The sequence below is a fragment of the Polyodon spathula genome, chromosome 23, assembly GCF_017654505.1.
Source record: "Polyodon spathula isolate WHYD16114869_AA chromosome 23, ASM1765450v1, whole genome shotgun sequence".
Lineage (NCBI taxonomy): Eukaryota > Metazoa > Chordata > Actinopteri > Acipenseriformes > Polyodontidae > Polyodon > Polyodon spathula.
The window spans coordinates 104,984-120,712 of NC_054556.1; the positions used below are offsets into that span (position 1 = coordinate 104,984).

The following is a 15,729-nucleotide window of genomic DNA, read 5'->3' on the forward strand; positions in this document are numbered from 1 at the left end:
GTACTCCTCCCTGTGTGTGTCTCTGCTCGCTCTGCTCCTCACCCTCTCTCCTCTCTCCTCTCTCTCTCTCAGCAGTTGGAAGGTGATCTGGAGACCCTGGCTGTGGTGACGTACTCCTCCCTGTGTGTGTCTCTGCTCGCTCTGCTCCTCACTCTCTCTCCTCTCTCCTCTCTCTCTCTCAGCAGTTGGAAGGTGATCTGGAGACCCTGGCTGTAGTGACGTACTCCTCCCTGTGTGTGTCTCTGCTCGCTCTGCTCCTCACCCTCTCTCTCTCCTCTCTCTCTCTCTCTCTCTCGGTGATCTGGAGACCTTCCTGTAGACCTATCTGGGTGGGTCTCTGACACGCTCTGCATGAGGAGGGACACACACCTCCTCTCGAGCGAGACGAGGTTGGAAGGTGATCTGGAGACCTGGCTGAGGTGACGTACTCCTCCCTGTGTGTGCTCTGCTCTGATCTGCTCTCACACCTCTCTCCTCTTCTCTCTCTCTAGACAGCAGTTGGAAGGTGATCTGGAGAACCTGGCTGTGGAGACGTACTCCTCCCTGTGTGTGTCTCTGCTCGCTCTTCCTCACACTAGACCTCTTCTCTCCTCACTCACTGCAGTGAGGTGATCTGGGACACACACAGGCGAGGAGACGAGACCTCTCTCTGCTCTCTCTCTCCTCTCTCTCTCTCTCCTCTCTCTCTCTCTATGTAGTAGACCTCCTGTGGATGACGTACATCCTCCTGTGAGTGTCTCTGCCACCTCTGGGACCGACCCCTACTCTCCTCTCTCTCTGCAGTTGGAGGGACACACCAGGCTGTAGTGACGTTACTCCTCCCTGTGTGTCTCTGCTCGCTCTGCCTCACTCTGCTACTCTCTCTCCTCTCTCCTCTCTCTCTCTTAGCAGTTGGAAGGTGATCTGGAGACCCTGGCTGTAGTGACGTACTCCTCCCTGTGTGTGTCTCTGCTCGCTCTGCTCCTCACCCTCTCTCCTCTCTCCTCTCTCTCTCTTAGCAGTTGGAAGGTGATCTGGAGACCCTGGCTGTGGTGACGTACTCCTCCCTGTGTGTGTCTCTGCTCGCTCTGCTCCTCACCCTCTCTCCTCTCTCCTCTCTCTCTCTCAGCAGTTGGAAGGTGATCTGGAGACCCTGGCTGTGGTGACGTACTCCTCCCTGTGTGTGTCTCTGCTCGCTCTGCTCCTCACCCTCTCTCCTCTCTCCTCTCTCTCTCAGCAGTGGAAGGTCATTGGTGACCGACACACCCAGAGACGAGGAGGGACACGACACAGAGAGAAGAGCTCTCTCTCTCTCCTCTCTCTCTCTCCTCTCTCTCTCTTAGCAGTTGGAAGGTGATCTGGAGACCCTGGCTGTGGTGACGTACTCCTCCCTGTGTGTGTCTCTGCTCGCTCTGCTCCTCACCCTCTCCCCTCTCTCTCTCTCTCTCTCTCTTAGCAGTTGGAAGGTGATCTGGAGACCCTGGCTGTGGTGACGTACTCCTCCCTGTGTGTGTCTCTGCTCGCTCTGCTCCTCACCCTCTCTCCTCTCTCCTCTCTCTCTCTCAGCAGTTGGAAGGTGATCTGGAGACCCTGGCTGTAGTGACGTACTCCTCCCTGTGTGTGTCTCTGCTCGCTCTGCTCCTCACCCTCTCTCCTCTCTCCTCTCTCTCTCTTAGCAGTTGGAAGGTGATCTGGAGACCCTGGCTGTGGTGACGTACTCCTCCCTGTGTGTGTCTCTGCTCGCTCTGCTCCTCACCCTCTCTCCTCTCTCCTCTCTCTCTCTTAGCAGTTGGAAGGTGATCTGGAGACCCTGGCTGTGGTGACGTACTCCTCCCTGTGTGTGTCTCTGCTCGCTCTGCTCCTCACCCTCTCTCCTCTCTCCTCTCTCTCTCTCAGGTCTGTCAACCTTCCACTAGACTCTGGAGACCTGGCTGTAGGAGGTACACTCCCTGTGACGAGTCTCTGCTCGCTGGGCTCCTCACTCTCCTCTCTGTCCTGTCTCTTTCTGGAGAGTGGAAGGTGGGACCGACACCACTGCAGAGGAGGGACTCCTCCAGTGACGACTCTCTGACGTGTCTCTCGCTATGCATCCTCACCTCTCTCCTCCTCACTCTCTCTCTCTTAGCAGTTGGAAGGTGCTCTGGAGACCCTGGCTGTGGTGACGTACTCCTCCCTGTGTGTGTCTCTGCTCGCTCTGCTCCTCACCCTCTCTCCTCTCTCCTCTCTCTCTCTTAGCAGTTGGAAGGTGATCTGGAGACCCTGGCTGTGGTGACGTACTCCTCCCTGTGTGTGTCTCTGCTCTCTCTGCTCCTCTCTCCTCCTCTCTCTCTCTCTCCTCTCTCTCTCTCTTAGCAGTTGGAAGGTGATCTGGAGACCCTGGCTGTGGTGACGTACTCCTCCCTGTGTGTGTCTCTGCTCGCTCTGCTCCTCACCCTCTCTCCCTCTCTCTCCTCTCCCTCTCTCTCTCTCAGCAGTTGGAAGGTGATCTGGAGACCCTGGCTGTGGTGACGTACTCCTCCCTGTGTGTGTCTCTGCTCGCTCTGCTCCTCACCCTCTCTCCTCTCTCCTCTCTCTCTCTCAGCAGTTGGAAGGTGATCTGGAGACCCTGGCTGTGGTGACGTACTCCTCCCTGTGTGTGTCTCTGCTCGCTCTGCTCCTCACCCTCTCTCCTCTCTCCTCTCTCTCTCTCAGCAGTTGGAAGGTGATCTGGAGACCCTGGCTGTGGTGACGTACTCCTCCCTGTGTGTGTCTCTGCTTCTGCTCCTCACCCTCTCTCCTCTCTCCTCTCTCTCTCTCAGCAACTTCTACTAGACCTCTGGGACCGACCCACTGCATGAGGTGGGACACTCCACAGAGTTGGGACACGACTGAGTCGCTCTGCCTCCTCACCTCTCCCTCTCTCCTCTCTCCTCTCTCTCTCTCTCCTCTCTCTCTCTCTCAGCAGTTGGAAGGTGATCTGGAGACCCTGGCTGTGGTGTCGTACTCCTCCCTGTGTGTGTCTCTGCTCGCTCTGCTCCTCACCCTCTCAATCCTCAGCTGCCTCAGCGGACTCAAGTCCAACACGCGCAGCATCCACTGCAACATGGCTGCCGCCATCTTCCTGTCCGAGCTCGTCTTCCTGCTGGGCGTCAACCAGACCGAGCAGCAGGTGAGAGATTATTCTAGCTGCATCCCAGTGGGAACGCTTCCAGGGGACGGTGTACTAAGATGGGCCAGCCGCAGCGCAGATGTACTGCAGTTTGCATTTTCGTGGCGACACTTAGCAAAGTATACATTGTGTCTTATGTACTGAGAGAAAATATGCTAATGAAACCAGCCGCAGTCTACTCATTTAAATATGTGTTGTGTCTTCTTAGCAAGATCTCTACTGCGAGAGTCACGCACCATTGTTCAAATAAGAGGCTGCTGGACGATTAGCGTCTATACATGCAAGGGGGCAAGAATCAAAATAACACTGTTTTTGTTAAATGCAAACATCATCTGTACAATGCATTCTCTTCTGTCTTGACATGTTTAATACTGTTAAATATAATCCTAGAGTAGCCCCTTGCTAACCCTGATATGTTTGTCCGGTATTAGGAGCTGTCAGGTTTATTAAAACACATGAACACCCAGCGCACTTTCTGTTTCCTGCAGCCTGTAGGCTACCAGGGACACACAATAAATCACACTGCTGCACCCTTCACAATGCGGAGAAAAGATTAAACTGCAACTAAATGATCCGAGCGGTTTTTAATTATTATTATTATTATTATTATTATTATTATTATTATTATTATTATTATTATTATATTAACTATTGATTGGATAAAATAAGGATGGGGAACACCAAGGGTCGGCGAGGGTTGGTGCTATTACTGTAGCCGCATTAACAAGTTATGATACTTACAGGAGGACAGTGAATTCTCCTTGATACAAATTTCAGGGACCAGTAACATATGTTTGATTACACCACTAATTCGTACTGTCATTAGTAGCCTATAAGCCAGATGTATTCTGTCCGTTTGTATTTTGGTTAGTCAGGAGTGCAGTGCTGAACTGTGCACCATTACAAAGCAGCTGCACAGTAATAGAACAGGTGTGTTTCCTACCCCTACACAGATTCACAATGAGCTGGGGGGGTCAGCGGCACATAGTGCAGTCTACTGCTCCCAACACGCTGGGGAAACCAGACATGTCATAGAAATGTGTTTCAAAGGCTTGCAAGTACACCCTGCTCTTAGGGAAAAATAGGTATTTGGATTTTCGCCTCAAAAATGGATTGAGCACAGCTGGCAACGCATAAGAAAGAGAGGATTGGGGACTGCCAGCAACAGCTGGGACTGTTTAAAACGTGCTTTCAAAGGTTCTTAACAGCCTGATGCGATTGTAAGAGTCGCATTGCCTGCAGCTTTCGTGCATCTCATTATAATATCTGAGACCCCTCAGCGGCACTGTCTCCACCCCCTTTTTGTGAATTTATGCAGAAACGCCCACAATTACATATTCATCTACCATTGAGCCACAAATAGAGATTGCACCGCAAAGCATTCCCTAAAAAGTCACAAACAGCATTGCGCTTGTCTGGTGCATTTCACCCTAGACTTCCGACTCACTTGCAACTGGCTTGAGACTCTAACGACCGTCTAACACTTTAGTGCAGCGACCCCTAGGCAACGGGGCCTCTTTCACAACTAAATAAATGAACATGTACATGAATAAGTAAATGGGATGTGATTTCAGTGGGACTCTTCCATTATTACAATGGGATATGATTTCAGAGGGACTCTCCATTATTACAGTGTGATGTGATTTCAGAGGGACTCTCCATTATTACAATGAGATGTGATTTCAGAGGGACTCTCCATTATTACAATGGGATGTGATTTCAGTGGGACTCTTCCATTATTACAATGAGATGTGATTTCAGAGGGACTCTCCATTATTACAGTGTGATGTGATTTCAGAGGGACTCTCCATTGTTACAGTGTGATGTGATTTCAGTGGGACTCTCCATTATTACAATGGGATGTGATTTCAGAGGGACTCTCCATTATTACAATGAGATATGATTTCAGTGGGACTCTCCATTATTACAATGAGATGTGATTTCAGAGGGACTCTCCATTATTACAGTGTGATGTGATTTCAGAGGGACTCTCCATTATTACAATGAGATGTGATTTCAGTGGGACTCTCCATTATTACAATGTGATGTGATTTCAGAGGGACTCTCCATTATTACAATGAGATATGATTTCAGAGGGACTCTCCATTATTACAATGGGATGTGATTTCAGAGGGACTCTCCATTATTACAATGAGATGTGATTTCAGAGGGACTCTCCATTATTACAATGAGATGTGATTTCAGAGGGACTCTCCATTATTACAATGAGATGTGATTTCAGAGGGACTCTCCATTATTACAATGAGATGTGATTTCAGAGGGACTCTCCATTATTACAATGTGTGATGTGATTTCAGAGGGACTCTCCATTATTACAGTGTGATGTGATTTCAGTGGGACTCTCCATTATTACAATGAGATGTGATTTCAGAGGGACTCTCCATTATTACAATGATGATTTCAGTGATTTCAGAGGGACTCTCCATTATTACAATGAGATGTGATTTCAGAGGGACTCTCCATTATTACAATGAGATGTGATTTCAGGGGACTCTCCATTATTACAATGTGATGTGATTTCAGAGGGACTCTCCATTATTACAATGTGATGTGATTTCAGAGGGACTCTCCATTATTACAGTGAGATGTGATTTCAGAGGGACTCTCCATTATTACAATGAGATGTGATTTCAGAGGGACTCTCCATTATTACAATGAGATGTGATTTCAGAGGGACTCTCCATTATTACAATGAGATGTGATTTCATGTGATGTGATTTCAGTGATGATTTCAGAGGGACTCTCCATTATTACAATGAGATGTGATTTCAGAGGGACTCTCCATTATTACAATGAGATGTGATTTCAGTGGGACTCTCCATTATTACAATGAGATGTGATTTCAGAGGGACTCTCCATTATTACAATGAGATGTGATTTCAGAGGGACTCTCCATTATTACAATGAGATGTGATTTCAGAGGGACTCTCCATTATTACAATGAGATGTGATTTCAGAGGGACTCTCCATTATTACAATGAGATGTGATTTCAGAGGGACTCTCCATTATTACAATGAGATGTGATTTCAGTGGGACTCTCCATTATTACAATGAGATGTGATTTCAGAGGGACTCTCCATTATTACAATGAGATGTGATTTCAGAGGGACTCTCCATTATTACAATGAGATGTGATTTCAGAGGGACTCTCCATTATTACAATGAGATGTGATTTCAGAGGGACTCTCCATTATTACAATGAGATGTGATTTCAGAGGGACTCTCCATTATTACAATGAGATGTGATTTCAGAGGGACTCTCCATTATTACAATGAGATGTGATTTCAGTGGGACTCTCCATTATTACAATGAGATGTGATTTCAGAGGGACTCTCCATTATTACAATGAGATGTGATTTCAGAGGGACTCTCCATTATTACAATGAGATGTGATTTCAGTGGGACTCTCCATTATTACAATGAGATGTGATTTCAGAGGGACTCTCCATTATTACAATGAGATGTGATTTCAGTAGGACTCTCCATTATTACAATGAGATGTGATTTCAGAGGGACTCTCCATTATTACAATGAGATGTGATTTCAGTAGGACTCTCCATTATTACAATGGGATGTGATTTCAGTAGGACTCTCCATTATTACAATGAGATGTGATTTCAGTGGGACTCTCCATTATTACAATGAGATGTGATTTCAGTGGGACTCTCCATTATTACAATGAGATGTGATTTCAGAGGGACTCTCCATTATTACAATGAGATGTGATTTCAGTGGGACTCTCCATTATAACAATGGGATGTGTTCAGCCTGGCTCCTGTAAGAAGCGGCACATCAGTGCAAGACTAACCCCTGTGCTTCTGTCCCCTGCAGTTCCTGTGCACCGGCATTGCCATTCTGCTACACTATTTCTTCATGGCCACGTTCGCGTGGCTGTTTGTGGAGGGGCTGCACATCTACCGCATGCAGACAGAGGCGCGCAACATCAACTACGGAGCCATGCGCTTCTACTACGCCATCGGCTGGGGCGTGCCAGCCATCATCACCGGTAACGAGAGCACTGCTGCCTGCTGACAGCTTCCACAGTCCAGCACCCTGAGAAAACAAAACCACGCTCATCTCTTCACTTCCCCCCATGCTTTTCCCATGGTTATATGCTAGGTTTCCATCATATTTCACCCTGCTTTCCCATGTTTAGTAATATGCTTTTTTGTTCTCTGCTATGATTTTTGTGCTCTGCTATGATTTTTTGTTCTCTGGTATGATTTTTCTGCTCTGCTATGATTTTTGTTCTCTGCTATGATTTTTGTTCTCTGCTATGATTTTTGTGCTCTGCCATGATTTTTTGTTCCCTGCTATGATTTTTGTGCTCTGCTATGATTTTTTGTTCTCTGCTATGATTTCTGTGCTCTGCTATGCTGAGGGAAACTTTTCTAATTGAAACTCTACAGCTGACCCCTGTATTAGATATGCATATATTTGAATGTGGTTCTGAAGAAATTCCAAAAGGTTGAAAAACTGAGCTACTTAAAAAAGTTACAGGTGTGAGTCTTTGTGACGGCTTACCCCAGAATGATTTGCTCAGTACAACAGCTAGTCACTTCAATACTAATGCTTCATTAAACTTTGAGGACAGCAAGCATTTCTGTGAGTGCAGAGACCTGGTCCCTCAGTGTCTCCCCCTATTGGTTATTTAAACTCTACCCATTTAGAACTCTTTCACTGCCACGTTTTCACCGCCATGACTGAGAAGTAGTATTGGAAACATTTCTTTGTTTCTTCTTGTGCTGATTGAACGTGTCAGTGCTGCGGTGGTCAGGATGCTGACTTTCCCTCTCTCCTCTCTCCCTCTCTCCCTCTCTATCTCTCTCTCCCCTATCTCTCTCCCCCTCTCCCTCTTTCTCTCCCCCTCTCCTCATGCCAGGCCTGGCGGTGGGGTTGGACCCTGAGGGTTATGGGAACCCTGATTTCTGTTGGATCTCGGTCCACGACAAGCTGATCTGGAGCTTCGCTGGACCCATCGGCATTGTCATTGTGGTAAAGACCTCCCCCTTTCCATCACATTGTCATTGTGGTAAAGACCTCCCCCTTTCAGTCACAGTGTCATTGTGGTAAAGACCTACCCCTTTCCATCACATTGTCATTGTGGTAAAGACCTCCCCCTTTCAGTCACAGTGTCATTGTAGTAAAGACCTCCCCCTTTCCATCACATTGTCATTGTGGTAAAGACCTCCCCTTCCCATCACATTGTCATTGTGATAAAGACCTCCTCCTTTCCATCACATTGTCATTGTGGTGAAGACCTCTCCCTTTCCATCACATTGTCATTGTGGTGAAGACCTCTCCTTCCCATCACATTGTCATTGTAGTAAAGACCTCCCCCTTCCCATCACATTGTCATTGTGGTAAAGACCTCCCCTTCCCATCACATTGTCATTGTGGTAAAGACCTCCCCCTTTCCATCACATTGTCATTGTGGTAAAGACCTCTCCCTTTCCATCACATTGTCATTGTGGTAAAGACCTCCCCCTTTCCATCACATTGTCATTGTGGTAAAGACCTCTCCCTTTCCATCACATTGTCATTGTGGTAAAGACCTCCCCCTTCCCATCACATTGTCATTGTGGTAAAGACCTCCCCCTTTCCATCACATTGTCATTGTGATAAAGACCTCCCCCTCTTTATGGGAGACTTCTCAATGAATCTGCTGGCCAGGACACTCACTTAGAGCCTCCCTCAGTGAAGTCTATTATTATTAATATTGAAGTGCTCAGGAGCCAGGAGTTTGAGCAGGGCACACACTCAGGAGTTTGAGCAGGGCACACACTCAGGAGTTTGAGCAAGGCACACACTCAAGAGTTTGCGCAGGGCACACACTCAAGAGTTTGAGCAGGGCACACACTCAGGAGTTTGAGCAGGGCACACACTCAGGAATTTGAGCAGGGCACACACTGAAGAGTTTGAGCAGGGCACACACTGAAGAGTTTGAGCAGGGCACACTCAGGAGTTTGAGCAGGGCACACACTCAGGAGTTTGAGCAGGGCACACACTCAGGAGTTTGAGCAGGGCACACACTCAGGAGTTTGAGCAGGGCACACACTCAGGAGTTTGAGCAGGGCACACACTCAGGAGTTTGAGCAGGGCACACACTCAGGAGTTTGAGCAGGGCACACACTCAGGAGTTTGAGCAGGGCACACACTCAGGAGTTTGAGCAGGGCACACACTCAGGAGTTTGAGCAGGGCACACACTCAGGAGTTTGAGCAGGGCACACACTCAGGAGTTTGAGCAGGGCACACTCAGGAGTTTGAGCAGGGCACACTCAGGAGTTTGAGCAGGGTTAGAACCTGGTTGAGCCCACCTCTCTCTCTCTTCTCTTCCAGATGAATGGAGGAATGTTCCTCGTCGTGGCGCGCATGTCCTGCAGCCCCGCACAGAAAGAGACAAAGAAGCAATCCGTGGTGTGAGTACTGGGACTGGGAGGGACTGGGAGGGACTGGGAGGATTGGGGAGGGAGGGAGGGAGGGAGAGCAGTCTTGGCGTTAGAGCTGAGGGATTCGAGGGAGGCAGTTTCAGTAATTGTTAGTTTCTACTTTTGTCTCTTCTTTCATCTGCTCTGTCATTTCTCTGTCTGTCTCTCTCTCTTGCTCTGTCTCTCTGCAGTGTGACAGTGCGCAATGCCTTCATTCTGCTGCTCCTGGCCAGCTCTACCTGGCTGTTCGGTCTGATGGCCGTCAATAACAGTGTCCTGGCCTTTCACTACCTCTACACTGTGCTCTGCTGTCTGCAGGTATCGCTCTCCTCTCTCCTAGCCAGCCTGTCTGTGTCTGTATTTGTGTCTGGTCTGTGTGTGTCTGTGTGTGTGTGTTTATGTCTCACCTGTGTGTGTGTGTGTGTGTGTCTGTATGTGTGTATGCCTGACCTGTGTGTGTGTGTGTCACATGTGTCATTGTGATACCTGTGGGTGGGGGGGGGGTGGTCGACTGGACACACACTTGGGTGGGGCCACAGACTGGACACACACCATTACACCCACAGACTTGGACACACAAACACACACCACACACCCCATTGACCTAAGGACTTTGGACACCTACCACCAACAGTACCTTGTCACACAGCACTTCTTTGTCCTGACTGGACACAAACCCATGTAACTAGAACACCTGGATGTGTGGGTGTGGGTGTGGGTGTCTGACCTGTGTGGGTCTGTCTGGTAAATCTGTAAGAAGCTCATGCTGTGTGCTTGTGTGAAATGTGGTTTATTTAATGATTAACTGAACCTCAGCAATGGCCATGGGTTCTCATTGAATAGGTGGGTCGCTGAAGAAGAGGAGCCTCTGTTATTAGATACAGTATTTAACTAACAGGATCTGAACTCTGTCCCTGCCTCTCCTCGTCCATTCCTTCCCCCTATCCTCGTCCTTTCCTGCTCACTCTCCCCATCCCTTCCGGCCCCCTCTCCTTGTCCCTTCCTGCCCCCTCTCCTCGTCCCTTCCTGCCCCCCGCAGGGTCTGGCCGTGCTGCTGGTGTTCTGCCTGCTGAACTCAGAGGTGCAGGAGGCCTGGAAGCTGGCCTGTCTGGGCAGGAAGAACTCCGGAGAGGAATCCACACAACCAGAGAGACCACCCCAGCAAATTACAGTGAGGACTGAGACACACAGACAGAACACGACGTGAGTTCCAAGTACTCCGGACCTTCCCTGGAGAGGAGCAAATTACACTGAGCACAGACACAGACAGAGAGAGACCACCCCAGCAAATTACACTGAGCACTGAGACACACAGACAGGCAGAGAGACCACCCCAGCAAACTACAGTGAGCACTGAGACACACAGACAGGCGGAGAGACCACCCCAGCAAATTACACTGAGCACTGAGACACACAGACAGGCAGAGAGACCACCCCAGCAAATTACACTGAGCACTGAGACACACAGACAGGCAGAGAGACCACCCCAGCAAATTACACTGAGCACTGAGACACACAGACAGGCAGAGAGACCACCCCAGCAAATTACACTGAGCACTGAGACACACAGACAGGCAGAGAGACCACCCCAGCAAATTACACTGAGCACTGAGACACACAGACAGGCAGAGAGACCACCCCAGCAAATTACACTGAGCACTGAGACACACAGACAGGCAGAGAGACCACCCCACAAATTACAGTGAGCACTGAGACACACAGACAGGCAGAGAGACCACCCCAGCAAATTACACTGAGCACTGAGACACACAGGCAGGCAGAGAGACCACCCCAGCAAACTACACTGAGCACTGAGACACACAGACAGGCAGAGAGACCACCCCAGCAAATTACACTGAGCACTGAGACACACAGACAGGCAGAGAGACCACCCCAGCAAATTACACTGAGCACTGAGACACAGACACAGAGCACAGACAGCAGAGAGACCACCCCAGCAAATTACACTGAGCACTGAGACACACAGACAGGCAGAGAGACCACCCCAGCAAATTACACTGAGCACTGAGACACACAGACAGGCAGAGAGACCACCCCAGCAAATTACACTGAGCACTGAGACACACAGACAGGCAGAGAGACCACCCCAGCAAATTACACTGAGCACTGAGACACACAGACAGGCAGAGAGACCACCCCAGCAAATTACACTGAGCACTGAGACACACAGACAGGCAGAGAGACCACCCCAGCAAATTACACTGAGCACTGAGACACACAGACAGGCAGAGAGACCACCCCAGCAAATTACACTGAGCACTGAGACACACAGACAGGCAGAGAGACCACCCAGCAAATTACACTGAGCACTGAGACACACAGACAGGCAGAGAGACCACCCCAGCAAATTACACTGAGCACTGAGACACACAGACAGGCAGAGAGACCACCCCAGCAAATTACACTGAGCACTGAGACACACAGACAGGCAGAGAGACCACCCCAGCAAATTACACTGAGCACTGAGACACACAGACAGGCAGAGAGACCACCCCAGCAAATTACACTGAGCACTGAGACACACAGACAGGCAGAGAGACCACCCCAGCAAATTACTGTGAGCACTGAGACACACAGACAGGCAGAGAGACCACCCCAGCAAATTACACTGAGCACTGAGACACACAGACAGGCAGAGAGACCACCCCAGCAAATTACAGTGAGCACTGAGACACACAGACAGGCAGAGAGACCACCCCAGCAAATTACACTGAGCACTGAGACACACAGACAGGCAGAGAGACCACCCCAGCAAATTACACTGAGCACTGAGACACACAGACAGGCAGAGAGACCACCCCAGCAAATTACACTGAGCACTGAGACACACAGACAGGCAGAGAGACCACCCCAGCAAATTACACTGAGCACTGAGACACACAGACAGGCAGAGAGACCACCCCAGCAAATTACACTGAGCACTGAGACACACAGACAGGCAGAGAGACCACCCCAGCAAATTACACTGAGCACTGAGACACACAGACAGGCAGAGAGACCACCCCAGCAAATTACACTGAGCACTGAGACACACAGACAGGCAGAGAGACCACCCCAGCAAATTACACTGAGCACTGAGACACACAGACAGGCAGAGAGACCACCCCAGCAAATTACACTGAGCACTGAGACACACAGACAGGCAGAGAGACCACCCCAGCAAATTACAGTGAGCACTGAGACACACAGACAGGCAGAGAGACCACCCCAGCAAATTACACTGAGCACTGAGACACACAGACAGGCAGAGAGACCACCCCAGCAAATTACACTGAGCACTGAGACACACAGACAGGCAGAGAGACCACCCCAGCAAATTACACTGAGCACTGAGACACACAGACAGGCAGAGAGACCACCCCAGCAAATTACACTGAGCACTGAGACACACAGACAGGCAGAGAGACCACCCCAGCAAATTACAGTGAGCACTGAGACACACAGACAGGCAGAGAGACCACCCCAGCAAATTACACTGAGCACTGAGACACACAGACAGGCAGAGAGACCACCCCAGCAAATTACACTGAGCACTGAGACACACAGACAGGCAGAGAGACCACCCCAGCAAATTACACTGAGCACTGAGACACACAGACAGGCAGAGAGACCACCCCAGCAAATTACACTGAGCACTGAGACACACAGACAGGCAGAGAGACCACCCCAGCAAATTACACTGAGCACTGAGACACACAGACAGGCAGAGAGACCACCCCAGCAAATTACACTGAGCACTGAGACACACAGACAGGCAGAGAGACCACCCCAGCAAATTACGGTGAGCACGGAGACACACAGACAGGCAGAGAGACCACCCCAGCAAATTACACTGAGCACTGAGACACACAGACAGGCAGAGAGACCACCCCAGCAAATTACACTGAGCACTGAGACACACAGACAGGCAGAGAGACCACCCCAGCAAATTACACTGAGCACTGAGACACACAGACAGGCAGAGAGACCACCCCAGCAAATTACACTGAGCACTGAGACACACAGACAGGCAGAGAGACCACCCCAGCAAATTACACTGAGCACTGAGACACACAGACAGGCAGAGAGACCACCCCAGCAAATTACACTGAGCACTGAGACACACAGACAGGCAGAGAGACCACCCCAGCAAATTACACTGAGCACTGAGACACACAGACAGGCAGAGAGACCACCCCAGCAAATTACAGTGAGCACTGAGACACACAGACAGGCAGAGAGACCACCCCAGCAAATTACACTGAGCACTGAGACACACAGACAGGCAGAGAGACCACCCCAGCAAAATACACTGAGCACTGAGACACACAGACAGGCAGAGAGACCACCCCAGCAAATTACACTGAGCACTGAGACACACAGACAGGCAGAGAGACCACCCCAGCAAATTACACTGAGCACTGAGACACACAGACAGGCAGAGAGACCACCCCAGCAAATTACACTGAGCACTGAGACACACAGACAGGCAGAGAGACCACCCCAGCAAATTACACTGAGCACTGAGACACACAGACAGGCAGAGAGACCACCCCAGCAAATTACACTGAGCACTGAGACACACAGACAGGCAGAGAGACCACCCCAGCAAATTACACTGAGCACTGAGACACACAGACAGGCAGAGAGACCACCCCAGCAAATTACAGTGAGCACTGAGACACACAGACAGGCAGAGAGACCACCCCAGCAAATTACACTGAGCACTGAGACACACAGACAGGCAGAGAGACCACCCCAGCAAATTACACTGAGCACTGAGACACACAGACAGGCGGAGAGACCACCCAGCAAATTACACTGAGCACTGAGACACACAGACAGGCAGAGAGACCACCCCAGCAAATTACACTGAGCACTGAGACACACAGACAGGCAGAGAGACCACCCAGCAAATTACACTGAGCACTGAGACACACAGACAGGCAGAGAGACCACCCCAGCAAATTACACTGAGCACTGAGACACACAGACAGGCAGAGAGACCACCCCAGCAAATTACACTGAGCACTGAGACACACAGACAGGCAGAGAGACCACCCCAGCAAATTACACTGAGCACTGAGACACACAGACAGGCAGAGAGACCACCCCAGCAAATTACACTGAGCACTGAGACACACAGACAGGCAGAGAGACCACCCCAGCAAATTACACTGAGCACTGAGACACACAGACAGGCAGAGAGACCACCCCAGCAAATTACAGTGAGCACTGAGACACACAGACAGGCAGAGAGACCACCCCAGCAAATTACACTGAGCACTGAGACACACAGACAGGCAGAGAGACCACCCCAGCAAATTACACTGAGCACTGAGACACACAGACAGGCAGAGAGACCACCCCAGCAAATTACGGTGAGCACTGAGACACACAGACAGGCAGAGAGACCACCCCAGCAAATTACACTGAGCACTGAGACACACAGACAGGCAGAGAGACCACCCCAGCATATTACACTGAGCACTGAGACACACAGACAGGCAGAGAGACCACCCAGGCAGCAAATTACACTGAGCACTGAGAAACACAGACAGGCAGAGAGACCACCCCAGCAAATTACACTGAGCACTGAGACACACAGACAGGCAGAGAGACCACCCCAGCAAATTACACTGAGCACTGAGACACACAGACAGGCAGAGAGACCACCCCAGCAAATTACAATGAGCACTGAGACACACAGACAGGCAGAGAGACACCCCAGCAAATTACAGAGCACTGAGACACACAGACAGGCAGAGAGACCACCCTAGCAAATTACACTGAGCACTGAGACACACAGACAGGCAGAGAGACCACCCCAGCAAATTACACTGAGCACTGAGACACACAGACAGGCAGAGAGACCACCCCAGCAAATTACACTGAGCACTGAGACACACAGACAGGCAGAGAGACCACCCAGCAAATTACACTGAGCACTGAGACACACAGACAGGCAGAGAGACCACCCCAGCAAATTACACTGAGCACTGAGACACACAGACAGGCAGAGAGACCACCCCAGCAAATTACACTGAGCACTGAGACACACAGACAGGCAGAGAGACCACCCAGCAAATTACACTGAGCACTGAGACACACAGACAGGCAGAGAGACCACCCCAGCAAATTACACTGAGC

At 49.9% G+C, this 15,729-nt stretch overlaps 1 protein-coding gene across 1 annotated transcript in view; it reads left to right on the forward strand.

The window, feature by feature from the left end:
- Positions 1-15,729, forward strand: part of LOC121298467 (cadherin EGF LAG seven-pass G-type receptor 3-like) — a 30,397-nt gene that overhangs the window by 3,211 nt on the left and 11,457 nt on the right. The window contains exons 4-9 of the mRNA XM_041225592.1: positions 2,921-3,127; positions 6,982-7,156; positions 8,033-8,145; positions 9,491-9,570; positions 9,771-9,897; positions 10,619-10,750. Coding sequence (XP_041081526.1) covers positions 2,921-3,127; positions 6,982-7,156; positions 8,033-8,145; positions 9,491-9,570; positions 9,771-9,897; positions 10,619-10,750 — 834 coding nt within the window. The remainder of the gene's footprint in view (positions 1-2,920; positions 3,128-6,981; positions 7,157-8,032; positions 8,146-9,490; positions 9,571-9,770; positions 9,898-10,618; positions 10,751-15,729) is intronic.